At 38.1% G+C, this 24,798-nt stretch overlaps 1 protein-coding gene across 6 annotated transcripts; it reads right to left on the bottom strand.

Moving 5' to 3' along the window:
* Nucleotides 1–13,931: 13,931 nt before the first annotated feature.
* On the bottom strand, nucleotides 13,932–21,775 carry LOC308695055 (uncharacterized protein). Of its 6 annotated transcripts, none has more exons than XM_081372979.1 (11): nucleotides 21,215–21,775; nucleotides 20,954–20,995; nucleotides 20,772–20,810; nucleotides 20,277–20,689; nucleotides 18,708–20,200; nucleotides 17,451–17,492; nucleotides 15,446–15,645; nucleotides 15,182–15,341; nucleotides 14,841–14,954; nucleotides 14,334–14,378; nucleotides 13,932–14,097 (listed from the first exon to the last, which is right to left on the bottom strand). In XM_081372979.1, coding segments are annotated over exons 5-11 (867 nt in total). In that variant the 5' UTR covers nucleotides 19,012–20,200; nucleotides 20,277–20,689; nucleotides 20,772–20,810; nucleotides 20,954–20,995; nucleotides 21,215–21,775; the 3' UTR covers nucleotides 13,932–14,095. The 6 variants fall into 6 exon arrangements, with proteins under 6 accessions (XP_081229105.1, XP_081229110.1, XP_081229106.1 ...); XM_081372984.1 differs by lacking the exon at nucleotides 17,451–17,492 and having other exon boundaries at nucleotides 18,708–19,037; nucleotides 19,704–20,200; nucleotides 21,090–21,756; XM_081372980.1 differs by having other exon boundaries at nucleotides 21,090–21,739.
* Nucleotides 21,776–24,798: the final 3,023 nt, after the last annotated feature.

The following is a 24,798-nucleotide window of genomic DNA, read 5'->3' as shown; positions in this document are numbered from 1 at the left end:
GGACCCGCCCTTTGACGAAAACTCAAGATCTTCGCAATTTAACGTCGCAAAGGCCTTAAGATTACACTCACCAAATTTGAAGATGATCAGATTAAAACTGTAGGAGGAGTTCGTTAAAGTACGAGGCCTGAAAATGGCAAAAACTGCACAAAAATCTGAGAGGAAGTTCAAAATGGCTGACTTCCTGTTGTGTTTAGGGCTATGCTCCAAGAGACTTTTTTGTAGGTATTAGGTCATTACATGTATGTACCGAATTTCGTGCACGTACGTGGAACGTTGCGGGAGGCGCACTCCGTTGAACTTTTATAGGTGGCGCTATCGAGCCATTTTGCCCCGTCCAATTCTGAAACCTATATCAGATGTAAATTTTCGCCAGTTCTGACGCGTGTGCAAAGTTTCGTGAGTTTTCGAGCATGTTTAGGCCCTCAAAAATGCAATTAAATGCGGAGAAGAAGAAGAAGAAGAATAATAATAATTAAAGCTGCAAGCAGCGATGAAAGGGCCCTCGCACCCGTGCCATCAACACTCGGTGGCTTTAGGAAGACAGAGCATGGTTGGGAAATGTACATTTAAGGAGGTATATATAGTAAGAGTATGTCAAAGTCAGTTACAAAATGTTTTGTATAATGGTGATAATAGCATGCTTCATGACTCAGCTAAGTGTTGCTAGCATGTTTAGTCTGTTTCTAGCATGCTTGGTACACAATAATTATGTGGTTAGTACTGCATTACTGTGTTAACCATGTCAGTTTCTGTTGCCAGTAGGTGGCGTTATGACTATAGCTGAATATGAGCATGGATGTGTGTTCAGGACAGAACTCTTATCAAACGTGTGAAGTTTGGTGCAAATTGGAAATTGCCTTCTTGAGTAACAAAAAAGTCATGTTTCATTGAATTAGCATTCTTTAGCACTTAGCTAAGCATTGTTAGCATGTTTTAACATGTTTCTAGCATGTTTAGAACTCAATGGTATTTTTAACATGTTGCTAGAACGGCATCAACGTGTTAAACATGTCACTTCCTGTTGCCAGTAGGTGGCGCTATTACTATAACTGAATTTGAGCATAGACATGTGTTCAGGCCATGATTCTTATCAAATGTGTGAAGTTTGGGGCAGATTGGACATTCCATGCCTGAATTACAGCAAATTCCTATTTAATTGCAATAATAGCATGCTTTAGCACTTAGCTAAGAGTTTGCTAGCATGTTTTAGCATGTTTCTAGTATGTTGTTAGCATGTTTAGCACTTGCTGGCACTTTTTTATATGTTATTAGGAGTCCATAACAGTGTTAAACATGTCACTTCCTGCTGCCAGCAGGTGGCGCTATGACTGTAAGCATGATCATGTGTTCAGGACAGAACGCTTATCAAAAGTGTGAAGTTTGGGGCAGATTGGACATTCCTTGCCTGAGTTACAGCAAATTCATATTTAATTGCAGTAATATCATTCTTTAGCACTTAGCTAAGTGTTTGCTAGTATGTTTTAGCAAGTCTCTAGTATGTTGGTAGGATGTTTAGCACCTACTGGCATTTTTTTATATGTTATTAGGAGTCAAGAACAGTGTTAAACGTCACTTCCTGTTGCCAGCAGGTGGCGCTATGACTATAACTAAATATGAGCATGGACATGTGTTCAAGAGATAACTCTTATCAAACGTGTGAAGTTTGGGGTAGATTGTACATTGCCTTCTTGAGTAACAACAAAGTCATGTTTCATTGAATTAGCATGGTTTAGCACTTAGCTAAGTACTGCTAGCATGTTTTAACATGTTTCTAGCATGTATAGAACTCAATGGCATTTTTAACATGTTGCTAGAACGGCATCAAAGTGTTAAACATGTCACTTCCTGTTGCCAGTAGGTGGCGCTATTACTATAACTGAATTTGAGCATAGACATGTGTTCAGGCCATGATTCTTATCAAATGTGTGAAGTTTGGGGCAGATTGGACATTACATGCCTGAGTTACAGCAAATTCCTATTTAATTGCAGTAATAGCATGCTTTAGCACTTAGCTAAGTGTTTGCTAGCATGTTTCTAGTATGTTGCTAACCTGTTTAGCACTTGCTGGCTCTTTTTTATATGTTATTAGGAGACCACAAGAGTGTTAAACATGTCACTTCCTGTTACCAGTAGGTGGCGCTATTACTATAACTGAATTTTCTCATGTAGATGTGTTCAGGACAGAACGCTTATCAAAAGTGTGAAGTTTGGGGCAGATTGGACATTCCATGCCTGAGTTACAGCAAATTCCTATTTAATTGCAATAATAGCATGCTTTAGCACTTAGCTAAGAGTTTGCTAGCATGTTTTAGCATGCTTCTATTATGTTGTTAGCATGTTTAGCACTTGCTGGCACTTTTTTATATGTTATTAGGAGTCCATATCAGTGTTAAACATGTCACTTCCTGTTGCCAGCAGGTGGCGCTATGACTGTAACTGAATATGAGCATGGTCATGTGTTCAGGACAGAACGCTTATCAAAAGTGTGAAGTTTGGGGCAGATTGGACATTCCATGCCTGAGTTACAGCAACTTCCTGTTTCATGGCGAAACATCGAAATTTGTCAGGCCGCCGAGGACCCGCCCTTTGACGAAAACTCAAGATCTTCGCAATTTAACGTCGCAAAGGCCTTAAGATTACACTCACCAAATTTGAAGATGATCAGATTAAAACTGTAGGAGGAGTTCGTTAAAGTACGAGGCCTGAAAATGGCAAAAACTGCACAAAAATCTGAGAGGAAGTTCAAAATGGCTGACTTCCTGTTGTGTTTAGGGCTATGCTCCAAGAGACTTTTTTGTAGGTATTAGGTCATTACATGTATGTACCGAATTTCGTGCACGTACGTGGAACGTTGCGGGAGGCGCACTCCGTTGAACTTTTATAGGTGGCGCTATCGAGCCGTTTTGCCCCGTCCAATTCTGAAACCTATATCAGATGTAAATTTTCGCCAGTTCTGACGCGTGTGCAAAGTTTCGTGAGTTTTCGAGCATGTTTAGGCCCTCAAAAATGCAATTCAATGCGGAGAAGAAGAAGAAGAAGAATAATAATAATAATAATAATAAACAGAGCAATTCCAAGAGGGTCCTCACACCATCGGTGCTCGGGCCCTAATTAAAGCTGCAAGCAGCGATGAAAGGGCCCTCGCACCCGTGCCATCAACACTCGGTGGCTTTAGGAAGACAGAGCATGGTTGGGAAATGTACATTCAAGGAGGTATATATAGTAAGAGTATGTCAAAGTCAGTTACAAAATGTTTTGTATAATGGTGATAATAGCATGCTTCATGACTCAGCTAAGTGTTGCTAGCATGTTTAGTCTGTTTCTAGCATGCTTAGTACACAATAATTATGTGGTTAGTACTGCATTACAGTGTTAACCATGTCAGTTTCTGTTGCCAGTAGGTGGCGTTATGGCTATAACTGAATATGAGCATGGATGTGTGTTCAGGACAGAACTCTTATCAAACGTGTGAAGTTTGGTGCAAATTGGACATTGCCTTCTTGAGTAACAACAAAGTCATGTTTCATTGAATTAACATTCTTTAGCACTTAGCTAAGCATTGTTAGCATGTTTTAACATGTTTCTAGCATGTTTAGAACTCAATGGCATTTTTAACATGTTGCTAGAACGGCATCAAAGTGTTAAACATGTCACTTCCTTTTGCCAGTAGGTGGCGCTATTACTATAACTGAATTTGAGCATAGACATGTGTTCAGGCCATGATTCTTATCAAATGTGTGAAGTTTGGGGCAGATTGGACATTCCATGCCTGAATTACAGCAAATTCCTATTTAATTGCAATAATAGCATGCTTTAGCACTTAGCTAAGAGTTTGCTAGCATGTTTTAGCATGTTTCTAGTATGTTGTTAGCATGTTTAGCACTTGCTGGCACTTTTTTATATGTTATTAGGAGTCCATAACAGTGTTAAACATGTCACTTCCTGCTGCCAGCAGGTGGCGCTATGACTGTAAGCATGATCATGTGTTCAGGACAGAACGCTTATCAAAAGTGTGAAGTTTGGGGCAGATTGGACATTCCTTGCCTGAGTTACAGCAAATTCATATTTAATTGCAGTAATATCATTCTTTAGCACTTAGCTAAGTGTTTGCTAGTATGTTTTAGCAAGTCTCTAGTATGTTGGTAGGATGTTTAGCACCTACTGGCATTTTTTTATATGTTATTAGGAGTCAAGAACAGTGTTAAACGTCACTTCCTGTTGCCAGCAGGTGGCGCTATGACTGTAACTGAATATAAGCATGGTCATGTGTTCAGGACAGAACGCTTATCAAAAGTGTGAAGTTTGGGGCAGATTGGACATTCCATGCCTGAGTTACAGCAAATTCATATTTAATTGCAGTAATATCATTCTTTAGCACTTAGCTAAGTGTTTGCTAGTATGTTTTAGCATGTCTCTAGTATGTTGGTAGGATGTTTAGCACCTACTGGCATTTTTTTATATGTTATTAGGAGTCAAGAACAGTGTTAAACGTCACTTCCTGTTGCCAGCAGGTGGCGCTATGACTATAACTAAATATGAGCATGGACATGTGTTCAAGAGATAACTCTTATCAAACGTGTGAAGTTTGGGGTAGATTGTACATTGCCTTCTTGAGTAACAACAAAGTCCTGTTTCATTGAATTAGCATGGTTTAGCACTTAGCTAAGTACTACTAGCATGTTTTAACATGTTTCTAGCATGTATAGAACTCAATGGCATTTTTAACATGTTGCTAGAACGGCATCAAAGTGTTAAACATGTCACTTCCTGTTGCCAGTAGGTGGCGCTATTACTATAACTGAATTTGAGCATAGACATGTGTTCAGGCCATGATTCTTATCAAATGTGTGAAGTTTGGGGCAGATTGGACATTACATGCCTGAGTTACAGCAAATTCCTATTTAATTGCAGTAATAGCATGCTTTAGCACTTAGCTAAGTGTTTGCTAACATGTTTCTAGTATGTTGCTAACCTGTTTAGCACTTGCTGGCTCTTTTTTATATGTTATTAGGAGACCACAAGAGTGTTAAACATGTCACTTCCTGTTACCAGTAGGTGGCGCTATTACTATAACTGAATTTTCTCATGTAAATGTGTTCAGGACAGAACGCTTATCAAAAGTGTGAAGTTTGGGGCAGATTGGACATTCCATGCCTGAGTTACAGCAAATTCCTATTTAATTGCAATAATAGCATGCTTTAGCACTTAGCTAAGAGTTTGCTAGCATGTTTTAGCATGCTTCTATTATGTTGTTAGCATGTTTAGCACTTGCTGGCACTTTTTTATATGTTATTAGGAGTCCATATCAGTGTTAAACATGTCACTTCCTGTTGCCAGCAGGTGGCGCTATGACTGTAACTGAATATGAGCATGGTCATGTGTTCAGGACAGAACGCTTATCAAAAGTGTGAAGTTTGGGGCAGATTGGACATTCCATGCCTGAGTTACAGCAACTTCCTGTTTCATGGCGAAACATCGAAATTTGTCAGGTCGCCGAGGACCCGCCCTTTGACGAAAACTCAAGATCTTCGCAATTTAACGTCGCAAAGGCCTTAAGATTACACTCACCAAATTTGAAGATGATCAGATTAAAACTGTAGGAGGAGTTCGTTAAAGTACGAGGCCTGAAAATGGCAAAAACTGCACAAAAATCTGAGAGGAAGTTCAAAATGGCTGACTTCCTGTTGTGTTTAGGGCTATGCTCCAAGAGACTTTTTTGTAGGTATTAGGTCATTACATGTATGTACCGAATTTCGTGCACGTACGTGGAACGTTGCGGGAGGCGCACTCCGTTGAACTTTTATAGGTGGCGCTATCGAGCCATTTTGCCCCGTCCAATTCTGAAACCTATATCAGATGTAAATTTTCGCCAGTTCTGACGCGTGTGCAAAGTTTCGTGAGTTTTCGAGCATGTTTAGGCCCTCAAAAATGCAATTAAATGCGGAGAAGAAGAAGAAGAAGAATAATAATAATAATAATAATAAACAGAGCAATTCCAAGAGGGTCCTCACACCATCGGTGCTCGGGCCCTAATAATAATAATAAACAGAGCAATTCCAAGAGGGTCCTCACACCATCGGTGCTCGGGCCCTAATAATAATAATAATAATAAACAGAGCAATTCCAAGAGGGTCCTCACACCATCGGTGCTCGGGCCCTAATAATAAACAGAGCAATTCCAAGAGGGTCCTCACACCATCGGTGCTCGGGCCCTAATAATAATAATAATAATAAACAGAGCAATTCCAAGAGGGTCCTCACACCATCGGTGCTCGGGCCCTAATAATAATAATAAACAGAGCAATTCCAAGAGGGTCCTCACACCATCGGTGCTCGGGCCCTAATAATAAATAATCCTACCGGAAACAATAGGGCCTTCGCCCTTTCAGGGCTTGGGCCCTAAATATAGCTGCGAGCAGCGATTACGGGCCCAAGCCGGTGGCACCGCAACCCCGGTGCCTTTAGGGTGGCGGTGCCGCCGGCTTTGGCCCTTCATCGCTGCTCGCAGCTATATATATATATACATACTTTATTTATTTATTTATTTATTTATTTATTTATTCATTTTTTTTTTTTTATTATTATTATTTTTTTTTTTTTTTTTCAGATTTTATAATACACTCAAAATATTCCACAACAAATCCTTTAATTTAATGTAAAAGTAAAAATGAAAGTAAGCAGTGTTGGGCTCACGTAACCCTCTCATCAGAATCAAAATGTTTCAACATTTGCGATGTATTTGGATGCTAAACTATTCTTTATTATAGGCTTTGTTCTTCACTCGTGTTCCAATATTGATGGAAAAAATCATCCTCTTCACATGCGCAAAAATTTGCTTGGAAACATCACAGTGGAGCGAGCGGTGCTTACTGTGAATGTACGAATTGTACTACTGACTATTTAGAGCAGTGTAATTTTTATATGTTAGGTTGACTATTTTATTATTATATTTTATTAAGGCTATAATGAACAGGCTGCGATGTCAAGATTGTAATGCTGGAGTGTGTGTGTGTGTGTGTGTGTGTGTGTGTGTGTGTTCATGTTTTTCTATCCCGGTGGGGACTTTAACCTGAATGCACACAGACTCATGGGGACTCGTGTCACAGTGGGGACCTAAATAGAGGTCCCCATGGGTAAACAAGATTATAAATCATACAGAATGAGTTTTTTTGGAAATGTAAAAATGCAGAAAGTTTTATGGGATAGGTAGGTTTAGAGGTAGGGTTAGTGTGAGGAGATAGAATATACAGTTTGTACAGTATAAAAACCATTAAGTCCATGGAGAGTACCCACAAAGATAGTAAACCGTGTGTGTGTGTGTGTGTGTGTGTGTGTGTGTGTGTGTGTGTGTGGCGTGGGCGCGACTGAACAGTAGACACAAACATATTCCGTCATTATACAGGACGACATTCAAACTGCAAAGTGTTAACTTATATTTGTGTACAGTTGCAATAAAACACAAAATTGTGCTTTTGTAAAATAATTTCAAGCAATCCACCCCCCGAAAGGCGCTAATTTTAAAATGAAACTAAAATGCTCATGGCTGCACGGGCATTCATAACGGTGCGCGTCCACGGCGAGGAACGAGCAGAACAGAGTGAACCTTTTTCAGTTAATTCCTACTTCCATAGGAATTCATTTGAAACGCTCGCTCAACCAATATAAATGTCAGTGCGGACGAACATATTTTACTTTCGTTTTTAAGTTAGCGATTAAAAAGCCCCCAGCGGTGTCACACGTCAGTTAACCGGTGGTAAAATATTCTCACCGTCACATACCTAGTATATTTTTATATAGATATAATAGGCCTACCTGATTTTGAACACAAGAGGGCAGTATAGCACTATGTTTGACTTTATTTATGTATTGTTTAGACTAAACAACCATTCTGGCAGTTTTTAAACTTAAAATTCATTCTTAAATTGAAAAAAAAAGAATAAAATGTTTAGTTGTGATGTTTGTATACTTTTATATAGAAATAAATGGTATATAATTACATTTTTAGAAAATTTGAGGCTTTTAGTTTTTCCTTTTTGGGCATTACTTTAATCCCTCGCCATAGCAAAACCGTTTGAGATATTTATTATCCGTTCACAATTTAGCATATTTAATGTATTTTCATCATGTTGAAAAAGTTTGGTGGGAATAAAATAAATAGTTTAAGAGGAGTGGCTAAAAATTCATAGGCTGATTTTGCAAAAAAATCCACATTCAGACCAAAATATCTGACTTCCTTTTGCTCTGAGCTAATGAATGTAAATTAGAAAGTTGTCCGGCTTGATGAGAACAATATAAAAATTTTTTTTTTTTTTTTACTGTATTTAAAACTAACCCCCCCACTTTTGTCAAAAGTATGTTGAAAGTGACACACTTCCTGCTGCCAGTTGGTGGCGCTATAACTTTGACTCACAATAGTCACATCCATCTGATCGGCCTCTTACCACGAACACACTGCTGAAGTTTCATCAAGATCAGTTGATGTATGCAGAAGTTATAACACTTCGTGTCTCTCTTTTCTCGCCATAAATTTGTTTCCTCACCACGGCCAAACCGTTCAAGATATCAAAAATCCGTCCGCAATTTAGCATCCTCAATGTCTTTACTTCATGCTGACTGAGTTTGGAGGTGATTGAATGAATTCTCTAGGAGGAGTACATCACATTCCACAGCAAGCGTTTTCCAAACAACCCATAATAGCTGACTTCCTGTTGGGCTGGCGTGAAACTTGACAGAGGGAAAGTTGTTCGGCCCGACGAGATCTATATGTGTACCGAGTTTCATATTAATTCATGCAAGCGTGTTTGATATATGGACCAAGTTTTCAGACCCTGTTCAAGAGGGCGCTGTTGAGCCCCCCTGCCACGCCCGTTTCTGAAACTTTTCACGTCTACTGGCTAATAAGTGTTATGTGTCTGTCGAGTTTCATCCAATTTCAAGCATGTTAAGAGTCTCAAACGCATCCGAAAAGAATATTAAAACTTGATGCGTTGCCACGGCAACAGTATCTAAGATATCAATAATCCTTTCACAGGTCTACATCTGCCCTGTGTTTACATTATACACATAAAGTTTGAAGCAAATCGGGTAAAATTAAGAGGGTGACTTCAAAGCATTTTGAAAGTGACACACTTCCTGGTGCCAGTTGGTGGCGCTATAACTTTGACTCACAATAGTCACATCCATGTGATCGGCCTCTTACAACGAACACACTGCTGAAGTTTCATCAAGATCAGTTAATGTATGCAGAAGTTATAACACACTTCCTGTGTCCCATTATTCGCCATAAATTCGTTTCCTCGCCACGGCCAAACCGTTCGAGATATCAAAAATCCGTTCGCAAGAATTCATCCTCAATGTCTTGACTTTATTCTCACCGAGTTTGGTGGCGATCGGATGAAATCCCTAGGAGGAGTATTTCACATTCCATTGTATGCGTTTTCCAAACAACGTATAATAACCGACTTCCTGTTGGGCTTTTGTAAAACTTAGAGCACGAAAGTTGTTCGGCCCGATGAGATCTATATGTGTACTGAGTTTCATATTATTACATGCAAGCGTGTTTGATTTATGGACCAAGTTTTCGGACCCCATTCCAGGGGGCGCTGTCGAGCCCCCCTGCCATGCCCCAGTACCAGCTTCAGCCCGGCCCTGATGGCCGCAGGTTCTGACGTGTGTGCAAAATTTCAAGAGTTTTTGAGCATGTTAAGGGCCCCAAAAGTGGCAAAAAGGCAAAAAAAAAAATAATGAAGAAAAAAAAAAAATAAAAAAAAAAATAATAATCCTTACGGAAACAATAGGGCCTTCGCCCTTTCAGGGCTTGGGCCCTAATAATCCTTACGAAAAAAATAGGGCCTTCGCCCTTTCAGGGCTTGGGCCCTAATAATAATCCTAACGAAAACAATAGGGCTCTGCGCCCTTTCAGGGCTTGGGCCCTAATAATAATCCTTACGAAAACAATAGGGCTCTGCGCCCTTTCAGGGCTTGGGCCCTAATTAGCTTACCTTAACAATAAATGGTTTTCCAGAAGTGGTGTAACAAGTGGGTTGGACAGGAGTGTGTGTTTGGATGAGGATACCAATAAGTGAAACGCATACTCGAAATGTGACCTCTTTACCCCATCCCAGTGACTGGTCAACACACACACCCGCAACACGCGGGTGCAACAACACGCAACAATTTTAATAAACAGTCGCAACACGCCAGCCGTGAGACTCGAACCAGCAACTCTTGGGTTACAAGCCCGACTCTCTAAACACTAAGCTACAACTGCCCCCACAGTAATAAAATGCTCTAACAGCCACAAGAGAAAACTGATGCCTTTCACCACTAACCACAGCGGCAAAAAAACTAAAAAAAATATGATTTTATAAACAACACAGTCCAGCGCCAGATCGCCTCTTTAACAAACGAACGATATGTATGACATGCATAAAAACAATAGTAGGCAAAACACTGACTATAAATCAAGGAAACAACATAGCACATTGTGTCGGATCACCAATGAAGTTTAGAAAAGATGCGCAATTTAACCTATGTCTTCAGTGGCACAGGCACTAGTGTGGAAGCCTCGTTTATTTTATGCTTGTTTCAAAGTCCTTGGTTCGAATCTGTATTTCATACCTTTTGGTATCACAAATCACATCGAAGAGGCATTTATTTTCAACAAAAATGAAGTAGAAATAAAGTGTCTAACGAGTGTTTAATAAAACACTTTATAGCCTACTATTATTGCATCCTGTTAATGTACACAATTACTGAGATGCAAACAGAATCTGCCAAAATATAGAATATAGAATCTAATTACTATTTACACTTAGCCCAAACTATCGCGACATTTACATGATGTAAAAAGAATATATAGCTATTTGTTTTTAGTGTAAATCACAACTGTTGCTTTTTGCACTTAGAGCATAGTCACTGCCTAATTCAACTGGAAAAAGGTAGGCTATATTTGGTGTTAATGTATGCATTTTTAGTGGCATTTCACCGTTCTGATGAAAATGTGAAATTCTACTGCTTTTCTCTGTAAAACTAATTTTTTTTCAACTCTGACCAAAAAATATACAGGAATGTTTTTTTTAAGGACATGTCAGTTTGCAGTGCGTAACTGATCCACTGATACCACAAACACATACACATACACAATATTTGTATTTCAAATCCAGAAGTTTTCAGCAACTTTTATTTAAAAAAAGTTTTGTCACCGGAGCAATTTTCTTTGTAGCCTACACATATACACTCTTTAATAGACGTATTCAAGTTTAAACAATTTAAACAATGTATTAATCAATGCATTACTTCTATATAGATTAAGTTTTTCAAGCAAGTGGTAACATATTTAACATGTAGGCTATTAAAATCACAAACATTTTAAATTAAAACTTAAAATTGACAAAAACAGCGGACTCTCATGTCTTTTCTTTTGCATTTAAATTTTTAATACAATAGGCTAAATCTTGCATGCCACAAATAACTTGTTTTTCAACCTCCATGAATCAGGCGAGTGTTGTTCATTATTTCGCCTTGTTAAAGTAAACTGTAGGCCTAGTTTTCATTGTTTTACCCAGGTCTAAAAATAAAAAGATGACCAGGGAAAAAAAAGCAGTAGGCCTATTTAATTAAATTCTTTTATGACGGTATTACTACATTTTATTTAATTATATACATTTATGGTGAAATTACTACATTTTCAGCTCAATCTGTGTTTATTTTGACCATGAAACATGCGCTGTCACTTTAATTCAGCGTTTGCAGCACAGCAGAAATAGACTCGGTGCGGAAATACGCACCGCATACGCACTGCAAACAGAGTAGGCTATGTGTGAAACGGGCGTTCATTTATGAGACCAGCTGCAGTTCACGCGCTGGCGCCTCGGTGATTATTGTCTGCTATATTTACTTCTTATTAAATCCAGGCAATTGGTTGATGAAATATTGATTAAAATGAAGGGTCATCCAACTTTTTTTAGTCTAGGGGGAGGGTCACCCAACTTTTATATTCATGAAAACAGCAACATTTCAAAGTGGCTTGTTTGGTGCTATTTTTTTTCCATTTAGCTCCATGTTGATCTTGCGTTATCAGTCCCCCTTCGATATCAGATGGGTCTGACCCAACAAAAATCCAGTTTGGCGCTGTTTGACAGTGCGCACACACTTCAGTTCGCACTTAGAAAAAGTGCATCATGTCAGAACAGAATGCCAATGAAATGTTTACCCGGCAAAGCTTTAAAGCACGAGCAAATAATGAACTTTTGTGATTGCGAATAAGTGCACAGTGTCATGTGAATGTAACTCTACCGCTGCATTAACATATGATGTGAATGTAGCCTACCTCGAGTTTTACAGTATTGGGACTGAGGCGCCAGAACTGCAGCTGATAGAATGTGCGCTGTAGCGTGATACTACCATATTTTAGTTTCCATTCTTATTTTGTTTCCACTATGTGTAAGATGTAGGGCTACCACATCTTTAAATTACTATTAGTATTATTTAAGTTAACATAATAAAATACGTAGACCTACACCACAAAAACTAGTTGAGGATAAATTCGTTAAAATTGGGCGATTCCAGTGTTATGGACGTGACATTTGCAGTCAAAACTTGAAATATAAATTCTCAGAAAATGCATTTAATACCAATTTATACTTGCCTCACAGACCTGAGAAATATATAGAAAGCTTGAAATGTCTACTTTTAAACAGAACAATTTAAAACGAAGGAAAACAGACTGCTTTCTGCTTATGAAATGTGCATTTCTCTCTGGCGCGTTCTGCGAAAGATCGCAACGCATCGTCAACTTCATCTTTGCAGTCGACACAGAAAACACTTGTTTATTAATAAACAATTAAAATGTCTCCTTGCTATATTTGACATATTAATAATCATTACTTTTGCCGGTTCTTTGTGACAGCTTTTAGATGCTTTGTTGGCAGGGCCACCCACATGTTGAACGAGTCACACCGCATCAGCACCGAAAACATGATTTTTTTTCAAATCTAAAATCAAAAATCGTGATACGAACCGAATCGTAGGTTTGGTCTATCGTTACAGCCCTAGTAAGATGAGAAAGCAAGAGTTTATGGTTTAAAAAAAAACAAAAAAACAATGGCTTTCTGAACATCTTTGCCAAGCGCAAACCAGTACAGAAGTAGGCTAATCAATAAATTATCGGGGAGGGTCATGCCTTTTTTCACAATCATTTTGGAGGGTCATAGACAAATTTATTGCTGGCGAAGGGAGGGTCATGTCTTTTTTGACAACAGATCTCAAAACTCCTCCGGTGGCCCCTTAAATAAAAAATGAACAGTCCCTAAGATACAATTAATACAAAACGAAATTCACTTTAAAGAAAGGCTTTGTGCTTTCTGTTTGAGGTATCTGTGAAAGTTTTAAAGCAGTCTTTTAGTGCCGCTTTCAGAGCAACGCTCATGTCCGTAACGGAGAACTGTCCCCAGGTAGCAAACAGACGTTGGCCCAACGTTGGCCTGACGTCTGTTGTTGTGTTGGGCCAACGTTGGGTGCTGACGTTGGCCCAACGTAATTTTGTCCGTTGGGCCAACGTTGGGCCAACCATGCTATTGGACGGCCAGCAGACCTTCTGACAACCTAAAAAATACCTTACCAACCTTCTGCCAACTTAAAAACCACTAAAACAACATTGGGCCAACCATGTTATTGGATGGCCAGCAGACCTTCTGCCAGCCTAAAAAATACCTTACCATCCTTCTGCCAACTTAAAAACCACTAAAACAACATTGGGCCAACGTTGGGCCAACCATGTCATTGGACAGCCAGCAGACCTTCAAACAAATAAAAAAATATAGCCTATTTTAACCATCTGCCAACTTCATAAATAGTAAATCTGCAAACTTATAAATAAATAGGCTTTTCATTGTTGAATTGCATTAAGAGACGGCACAACAAACAAACTGAATTGGATATAGAACCTATTTATTGGTAACAAAATTAACTCATTATATAGACATTATATACAGATACATTCTGCAGATTTTCAAGTGAATTTGAAGTGAATTAGAGATTGTGTGTGGCTCTGATGATGAAGACGGAGCAGAGGAGAAGTAGCAGCATATACTCCTGTAAAAAAAACAACAAAATACAAACAACTTTTTAGAACATTTAAGATGTGTTGTTCTATTTTAATTACACAACCCAAAACAGAAAAAAAAGTTTTCTGCAAGAAATTTATCATGTTGGGGTAACAAATTTTTTATACATCTTAATGCAGTGTACGCCTAGATGAAATACATGAAATTCTGTTTAGCGGTGGGGTTAGACAGAGGAAGAAAAAACAATCATTGGAAGACACCTACATTCACTTTCACAGCTGCTGGAATCTGCTTGAGGCATCTGCTTTTCTGTGTTAAAGAAAAAATATAGTAATTATCAAAATGTAAATTACTTAAAACTTATATATTAATATATATATAAGTAAGGGATAATGTATAGAGAGGCGGTCGTTATAGCGAATAACAACCCCGACAGGCTGAACAGGAGGGTGTTATTCGCTATAACGACCGCCTCTCTATACATTATCCCGCTTATTACATGGCTACCTACAAAATAAATAAATAATTTGCCATGAATTATTGATTTAAAAAGGAGTTTATTGATTTAAAAATGATTGTATTGCTTCCGGCAAAGAAAATTGTCCGTTCCGCGTCCATAGCAACGCGCTGTTTTTCATGGCAACGGTCTGTTATACTTCGCAGCGGTCTGTTATCAAGAAATAACAGACTGCATTCTACACTGGAATTCAGCCAAGCCATGTAATAATAATTAATAACATATTTGATCAGCCTTAAAGAGGGCTTGTGTACCTTTTTCTGTTGCTCTTTTTTTTCTTCCTCCATTTCGGTCTCCACTATACTTCAGCCAGGTTTTTATTTTTTCCTCGGCTTCCACCACTTTTGTTCCTTGTTTTTTGGCTGCATCTGTCAGCATGAAATTAAAGAAAATTCAACAGAGAAAGGGTTAGCAGACAGATCATATCTGAGGTGTATTTTGTTGAGTTCTGTATGATTAGTGGATTAATTGGCATTCTTTCATTGACTTGCATTGTATTTCATTCAATGACACATTATGTGCATTATATGTAAGGAGTTGTTTTTGCTATTTCAAAGTTATGTCTAAGTTTTGAATGTTTTTTAAAACATATCACCTATGACAACTTTTGCTAGCAAGAGTGTAGAAAATGGGCTCTTCTGTCCTCTCCCTTGCCAATTAAAATTGTTGGCCAACTCATTGGTTATTATTTCCCTCATGATTCTGTGGACAATGTCTTTGGCAGATGTTCCACCCAAGCTGGTAAGATATATTGTCTATGAAAAAAAAAAAAATGTGTTAAGCAGCAGTAAATCAGGTCTAGATCTCTACAATGTTTGTATTCTTTTAAGTGAAGTAACAGAACATCATTAGAATTTACCAGAGAACGTTGTGTGTCTCTGTTTGACAGCCTATCCTCCAGATCTTTTATGCCTGTCATGCTCCTTAATGGAAACTGAAACTCCTCATTTACAACTTCAGCTGCATTCTCTCTTCGCATAATGGCCTGAAGGAGGAGCGTATTCTGCCTGACTTGACCCTTTATCTCTTCCAGCATCTGGTAGAGCCGGAGTTCTCTTTCTGATTCAGACAAACATACAATGCAACATTATAACTACACAGAATTGAACGTATAAAGAGAGAGACTGCATCTCTTCTTTTGTTGTCTCTTCTTTATCTTTATCTTTTCCAGCCTTTTGTTGAATCCATCCAAGCTTATTTTTGAGACGTGTTGCTGGCAATAAAGGACAAGTTCGGTATTTTACACTTAAAGCCCTGTTTTCAGATCGTTTCTGATGAAATAGAACAGTTAAGATTAAAATTTGGACACATGCTGCTGGCCCGAGAATTTTAGGATTCTTTTGCTTTCCCCCCCACCTCCAGAATGGCTGCATAGGTGCACTGGAACAATCCTGCGTCATATCATTACGTCTGCTGGACTCATGGTACGGCAGCAAAGTTTCTTGATTATTACGCAGGAATGAGAGTATAGTTCCTAGCCATATCAGCCTAGAAAATCGCAACTTTTCATTTTCCGTCGGTCTTAGTACACGATGTGACTACAGAAGAGTCAAGTTTTTAATAGGAAAAATATCGAAACTCTTTGGTCATTTTTTTTAAGAGAGATGCTAATGGTCTTGTCCGATTCAATGATATATGCTAAGCTATGCTAAAAGTGCTACCGCCAGACCCGGAGATCGGCTGAATGGATTTGAAAACGGTAAAACTCAATTGTTTAACTCTGGGGGAGTTGTAAAATAAGCCTATTTCCTAAAAAAGTGGAGTATCCCTTTAAATTGTAGTTGTAAATCAAAGCACATTGATATTAAAGGGATAGTTCACCCAAAAATGAAAATTCTGTCATCATTTACTCACCCTCAAGTTGTTTCAAACCTGTATGAATTTCTTTTTTCTGCTGAACACAAAAGAAGATATTTTGAAAAATGTCTGTAACCAAACAGTTGATGAACCCCACTGACTTTCATAGTAGGAAAAAAAAAATACTATGGAAGTCAACTGTTTGGTTACAGACATTTTTCAAAATATCTTCAGTAGTAGTACTTATAGGGGACCTTGTGTCAAAATGATTTACGACTTTGACCTTTGACCTTTTGGCAGGTTGAACTTCCGGTGACCTTTATGATTGATGGGTGAACTTCCGGAATGAGGTCATGGGATTAACCTATTGACCCTGCTAGCCTATCGATCATGTTTTTTGACAGTTAGTTTTGAACTATGACCTAGCTAGGACTGAATCATAATTTTGACGGGTAGTTTTAGTTATATTTGAACAGATGTTTTTGACGGTTGTTTGAACTTTGTCCCAGTTATATGTGTGTGCGTGTGTGGTTATGTGTGTGTGTGCATGTGTGGTTATATGGCTTGTGCCTGCGCCCCCACCGCAGTGAAACTGAAAAGCGTATGTCACACAAAAACTTCACATCCTTTAAAATAAAATATACATTGAAACCAATTATTTTAGTTTTAGATGAATAAAAGCATATAAAATAAAAAGCTACTAAAACCAATTATTTTAGTTTTAGATGAATAAAAGTATATAAAATAAAAAAGCTACTAAAACCAATTATTTTAGTTTTAGATAAAAATTACATAAACATTCTGCTCTTTAACAGTGTATAATCTAAAACAATTTAAGGTTGAAAAAACATTTAGTTATTTCACATTCCTATGTAAAACATCCTATCCTTTATATAATGTATATAATATAAATTATCATGCTAAAGTTGTTTTTAAAAGTGTATAATATAAAATATATAATCTAAAGCAATTAAACTAAGGTTGAAAAATATTCTGTTCTTTTAAAACCAATTCATTCAGCTTTATAAAATAAATTGTCTTACCTTATTATTTTAGAGAGAACCTACCACGGATGAAACGGGCTCGCAGCTCCATCTGTTGGACTCTCTCTGAATCGACGATCAGAATGAGACATGGTCAATGTTTTGTTAGGGATAAAATGATTTTCAAAGTTAAAAAGTTGTAATAATGTTTACAAATGATTAAAAGTGTTGAAAACACTGTTTTTCCTGAATGAGCTTACCCTGTCTCAAAACGTCTGTTACATAGTTTGCAGTATTTGATCATATCACAGGCCGGGTATTCCTGACCGGGAGGTGGGTTTTTTTTATGCATTTCGAAACAATAAGCCGATTTACAGTACCTCAAGCAATCGGGGCAGTGTATGATTCTTACAGGAAACATGTAACTTTCCGAGTCAAAACAGATGTTGCATGCGTGCTTACAACGATGGTGTCTGCGGTCGCTGTAAGATTTATAGCAAAATGGACACACGTAATCCGAACCGATGAATGCCGTCAAACTCGTTATCATGTAGTAGTGGTCGTTGTGGAGATACAGGAAGACCGTTTTTGGGTGGGGTTCGTCAGAGTTTTTGTAGGTTTCTAAGACCAAGGCATTAGATCTGTGAAATACGACGATTTTAATGCCTAGCACTCGTTCAAACGAGGCTATGTCGCCGAGACCGATTCGGTCTTGGATTGAGAAGCCGACGCTGTTTTGGATGACGGTAGCCAGTTTTTCTAACTCGCTCTCGGGGTGTTGGGGGTTAAGAAATCTGGCTAGACAGATGGAGAAGCACAAATTATTTGAAATATTGGTGGGGGAGAATAAACTCGTCTTTTTTCTTTTGATCACCTGGTCTACAGCGAGGTCCGTGAGTTTTCGTCGGCCCCCGCCTTGTCTGTTCATGGCTAGGGAAGCTTCAAATTATACGGTTTGGTCAGATCATAACCGGTCGTTGCTCTGCAAAACTTTTTCGATTTGATCCATAAACCCGTCCACGTCGTAATTATTACCGTGAGTTAAAATGGCACTGACGGGCGTCTGTAAGCTGGAAGCCGTCAATGTGATATTAATCACCGGTGCATGGTCAAATTCCCTAGCGAAATTCACAATTCCAGTCAGCATGTCGTGTAGGCGGGTATGATAAGAGGCCAAATCTGAAGAGTTAATCTTTCTCAGATTCGTAGTCCTTCTCAACGTCACGCTATTGAAACGAGGTCGTGGTAAAACATGATATCCGTTAACGTCCCCACCCTTGCAAATTAACCTGTCAATGTCTGTGCGGCTTAATCGAGTCTGTGTAGTAGGGTCAACATTACCTGATGTGGGCGATTGTGAAGTATCATTACCGTCAGGGTGTTCAGCGTCGGTAGATGGTGGGCTGTTTAAAACACCGCCATGTTGTACAACGGGGTCGTTGTCTAGGCTTAGCAGAGGATCAAACAAATTCATATTTGGATTTACAGCTAATTCAAAAAGATCCAACATAGCAGGGGATTCTAGATTAAACAAATACTGTTCTAAAGAATCGGACAGTATACTTAGCATTTCAATCTCGTCCGGTGACAGCTCTGTGGAGGATTGGTCTGATTGGCATAAGTCTGCGTCGTCTGACCCGTCCATTTTTAGATTTCAGACCAAAACACGTACTATTACAAAATCATAGAGTTAAAACAAGCATACATAAACTATTGCAAATTTATATAGTATAAAAAAGCATATATGAACTATTACAAAATCATAGCAGCCGTGCATATATGAATTACTTGAAATATCAGATTATATGTAAACAAAGTATAGATGAAATATTACAAAATCAGAGTATAAAAACATTCATGAAATATCACATTATATGTAAACAAAGTATAAAAAGTATAAAAAGTATAAATGAACTATTGCAAATTTCATATAGTATAAATGAACTATTACAAAATCATAGCAACCGTGCAATATAAGAATTACTTGAAATATCAGATTATATGTAAACAAAGTATAAAAAGTATAAATGAACTATTGCAAAATCAGAGTATAAATGAAATATAAAATTATATGTAAACAAAGTATAAATGAACTATTACAAAATCAGAGTATAAAACAAATGAAATATCAGATTATATGTAAACAAAGTATAGATGGAATATTACAAAACGTGCAATATAAGAATTACTCGGAATACATCTATATTCAATTTGACTCCGTCGTCTCATCTATGATGGTGAGAATAAGGTGATGCAAAATGAGCACCAATTCCCGTTGGTATTGGCTCAACATACGATCATTTCTATCAAACCGCTGTTCAGTCGTTGATCTCATACCATTGACGCCTGAATTTCATTGGCCTGAATAAAGCGATCCTGCGCATCGAATCGGCTGCGTGTCTCGAGGTGATAGGCACGGAGCTCACCGCGCAATGCGTCTAATCTGCTATGGGTTTCGATTTGTCTGTCACGAGACTGACTGTGCAACGCAATCAATTTGTTGTTAATGTCATCTTGTACGCCACAAAGTTCGATGTATCTGTTGTTTATGTCAACCTGCGCGTCGCGAAACTCTTGACCCAATGATTCTATCAAATTAATGAGCCTATGTGTCGGAGGTGCATCATCGAATGGTTCATCAGCCGACTGAGGCGCCGGCACTTCTTCCACTTCTACTTCTTCCGACGACGGTGATCTACAAGGGTACGGTGTTTGACCCGCGTGGCTGGTTGACACCTCGCCAGGCTCGCTCGTCCAAGAACTCTGGTCCCAAGCATCGAGGTGAGACGTACCCCAGGTAGTCACGTCATCCTTATGGCTTCTACTCGAGTCAGCTGTGTGTAACAAATAAAAAATCTTAACGGAGTGACTCTGCCGGAGTTTAAATGCAAATAATGTAGATGTTCTTACCATGAAAGAAGGTGGTCTCAGGACTGGTGGGCGGGCTGCTTGGTGGTGTCAGACAAAGAGTTTTCCTCTCTGGAGAGCTCTCAGGACTGATCGCCGGGGAAAAACGATAAGTCTTTCTTGGTAGTTCGCCGCTCGGTTCAGGTCGGACCACCGCTGTAAAACGATAAGTCTTTCTTGGTGGTTCGCCGGTTGGTCCAGGACTGACCGGCGAGGTGGGACGATTCGGTTTTCTAGTCTTCTTTCTGGCTGGTTCGCCGCTGGGTCCAGGAAGTGGTTCGTCGTTGGATCCTATTGGATTCTCGACGTGCGCCGGAGTGGGTATGGGGGACGATCAGTTATGACAATGGTTGGGTTTTCATCGCCATCTTGCGTGAGATCGATGAAGCCGGGTTGGGTGATAAATTGTATGAAATCTAAAAATAAAATTTGATTTCTCATAAGCATAAAAGAAATCTAAAATTTTGATTTCTCATATCTTGAAAAATCTTGTTTTACCATTGGCGGCGCTGTCTGGATCAACAGCCCGAGCGGCCACTGTGAATTAAAACAATACAAAAATTAAAATGCTTTCAATTTATAAAAAACAAAACAAAATTAAAATGCTTTCAATTTATAAAAAGACAAAATTAAAATACGTTAATTTTAATTTATAAAAAGAATAGTTAATACGTACTTACATGTGTTAATAGCGTCAAAGGCTTGCTGCTCAATATTTGAACCTGTGATAAAACAGATGGTGAACTTTTATAACAAATAGAAAATAATTAATAACATCCTAAATCAAATAATTTAAAAATTACAAATATACATCACATTTTAAATGCTTTTCAGACCAAACAGCCAGCTATTTCTACATTGAAACATGCATCATAATACATACAGCCCGATAGATGGCTGTTTCAATTTCACTATAACAGCCTGTCATATCTACTCCGAACCTGTAGGGGCTAAATTTCACTATAACAGGATGTAGTTTACACTCCGGGCCATCTGGTGGAGCCGGAGAGCTAGTTGGGTTGTGTATCCATAACATGTGTGTTTAAGAAAGTGACTGAAACAAACTTTTATGTTTTAAAATATTCTACCAAATTATATCAAAACAAATCGATCTGTCTTGTGAATCGGATGCGTTGGAGAAACTAGTTTGATAGAAGATAGCGATCCGATTTAACACCAGTTAGCAACTAGCATATGATGCTAAGCTAGAACTCATGCATTGCTCATCGGGAGCGCTAACTATGACGGCAAATCAATGCCAATTATAAACGAGCGCACAACTGATGCGGGCGCGCGCGGTAAATGACTTCCGCGAGAGGATAACAGATCTACACGCGAAGAAACGGGAACTCGCGAGCTCATTCAAACCCTGCGCGCGCGCATAACATCATCTCTGCACGCAATACAAGCCCTCGCGCGCGCGCATGATCATTCCCCACGCGCTCGCGCTTGATCTGCTCTCGCCTGCTGCTTTTGCTCGCTCGAACAATTTTATTTTTGGCAGTCGAGGGGTGGGACTTACTGTTTTAATAACCTCAAATGTCATTGGTTACTTTTCCCCTTTTCCAGAAGTCAGTTGCGATTGGACGCCTGTCCAATGACTCGTAATTCACTTGACTTGAGACATGAGACATCACTTCATTTGTTTTATTTATTGTGGTTTATTGATGTGTAATGTAATTTAATGCATTGTTAATAGAGAATAGATTCTTACCAGATAACTTTATTAACAGAAAGTCTTGTTGCATTGTATTGTTAAGAGATATTTAGGCTACAGACTATGACGCATTTCCATGGTTATTAGCATTGCAAATTGACCCAAATTTGTATACATTTTTACATTTTATATTTATAACACTGTGATTTGTGATATTGGCATTAAAATATCTTAAAGAAATTGGAGAAAAACGGGAATGTAAAGTCATACAAGTGAAACTCGAAAAATTAGAATAAGTTAATGTGCAAAAGTTTATTTATTTCAGCTTACAAGGTGAAACTAATTTGGTGAAACTAATATATTATATAGACTCATTACATGCAAAGTGAGATATTTCAAGCCTTTATTTGTTATAATTTTGATGATTATGGCTTACAGTTTATGAAAACCTTTTCACAATATTCTAATTTTGAATTTGTTTCTAATTTTTTACTTTTGCATGATGTTTTAACTTTTCGAGTTTCACCTGTATTTGCTGTATATCACCACTACATTACCACTATACTCCCATTCATCACTATTTACGTTTACCCAACCAAAATTATATTAGTTCTGTGAACCTCAGAAATGTAAAACGTGACCATTAAATAGTTGCTAATATAACAAGGGCTTTGGATGAAAGATACATTACTTGTTTATATCAATATTCAAGAGTTGTTGTGTAAGCTTTTTGTTATCATCCTGTGTATTACTATTATGTCAGTTTTGAGTGGTTTATTATATTTTCTATTAAATGTAAAAGGGATTCTGGCTTCTCAAGATACAGTACAAGGCATAAATAATTACACCCCTCTGAAACCCATCAAATTCAGATTTTTTTTCTTTATCTAGGACATTTTTTTTTAAAGATATGTTATGTTCAGATGGGGTGTAATCATTTATATGGTGTACTGTACTTGCCTCATACTTTCTCTTATTAGGTTATTAGTTAGATGGTTAAGATCACTATATAATATTTTAATATCTAATTTGCTGGGTTTAATTTTGTTCCTCTATATTTTGTAGCAAATTCTGAAAAGGCATATGTAAGCTAATTCATGCTGTGTAGGCTACTGTATCTTAACTTGAGAAGCCAGAACCCCTTTTGCATTCAATAGAAAACATAATTAACCACTTATATTACCTAAAAATGTATGTCATTAGTCTAGCCTAAATATCTCTTAACGACACAATGCAATAAGACTTTCTGTTAATAAAGTATCTGGTAAGAATCTATTCTGTATTAACAATGCATTAAATCACATCACACATCAATAAACCACAATAAATAAAACAAATGAAGTGATGTCTCATGTCAAGTGAATTACGAGTCATTGGACAGGCGTCCAATCGCAACTGATTTCTGGAAAAGGGGAAAAGTAACCAGTGACATTTGAGGTTATTAAAACAGTAAGTCCCGCCCCTCGACTGCCAAAAATAAAATTGTTCGAGCGAGCAAAAGCAGCAGGCGAGAGCAGATCAAGCGCGAGCGCGTGGGGAATGATCATGCGCGCGCGCGAGGGCTTGTATTGCGTGCAGAGATGATGTTATGCGCGCGCGCAGGTTTTGAATGAGCTCGCGAGTTCCCGTTTCTTCGTGTGTAGATCTGTTATCCTCTCGCGGAAGTCATTTACCGCGCGCGCCCGCATCAGTTGTGCGCTCGTTTATTATTGGCATTGATTTGCCGTCATAGCTAACAGCCCTCGATGTCGTGTTCATGCATGACAAACGGATAACGCGGTAGCAAAACGTCGATTTAATAGGATCAGAATTGTTTTTCTGTAAGCATATACATAGCAAACTGAATTGTAGCATTGTTAGCAGCTAAAAGCTAAGTCGCAAGTAACAACATGATGACACGTGTTTTCATAATAAAAGTCTTTTTTCATACAAAACAGTTTTGAGCTGAAATTAAGACAAATAAAACATCGTGCTATAATCATAATTGGTGATAAATGAATATAGATAAAATATATCTATCAACAGATCAAATAACCAAAGCATGCTTGTCATGGGGTTTAAAGACCCCATAGCATAATCATAATTTTATGATAAATGAATATAGTATTTAAAAAACTCTAACAGCAGATAAAATACCCATAGCATAATGAATGTTTAAAACATTGGTGACTTGTAAGATGGTTTAAAGACGACATGGCATAATCATAATTTTAATATAAATGAATATCTCTAGTGGTAGTTACAACCGATCAAACCCATAGCATAATTCAAATGAATCAGCCGTTACAGAAGATGAAACAGTAATCGATGTTTAAAACAGTATTGAATTATAATATGGTTTAAAGACACCATAACATCATAGACTGTAAAAAATAGCATAAGTCAAGTCAAGTCAAGTCATCTTCATTTATATAGCGCTTTTAACAATGTAGATTGTCTCAAAGCAGCTTTACAGAGATAAGCGTATAATTTAAGGTAACAGAGATTGTTTCGGCTTTACAGCAGAGTTAAGTTATTTCCATCTAAAGTTAGTTTTAATTGATTTGGTTCCGTCGCAATGATCATTTGTTATTAAATTAGGGGCCGCTAAGACGACACCATTCTCTCTACACAGACTTTAAACGCGAACCTGTGAGAAACGCTGATGGCGTTCACAAGCGCATTTAGAATGGGTTCTATAGTTATGAGCGTTTGAATATACGCAGGTTTGGAATTCCCTACAAGCCAAGCCTAAACAAAATACTTGTCTTTCCTTATAAATTTTGATAAGGAATTTTATTTTATTTGTTGCTTTGGGGTAGGACCGCGAGACGAATTTTCCCGACAACGCCTTATCTGTAGAGTGGTAGTGGGATCCTCCATAGGGAG

This window comes from Scardinius erythrophthalmus (genome assembly GCF_964197995.2).
Source record: "Scardinius erythrophthalmus genome assembly, chromosome: 8".
Lineage (NCBI taxonomy): Eukaryota > Metazoa > Chordata > Actinopteri > Cypriniformes > Leuciscidae > Scardinius > Scardinius erythrophthalmus.
Note: the sequence above shows the minus strand (reverse complement) of the source record. Positions and strands in the feature narration are given on the sequence as shown.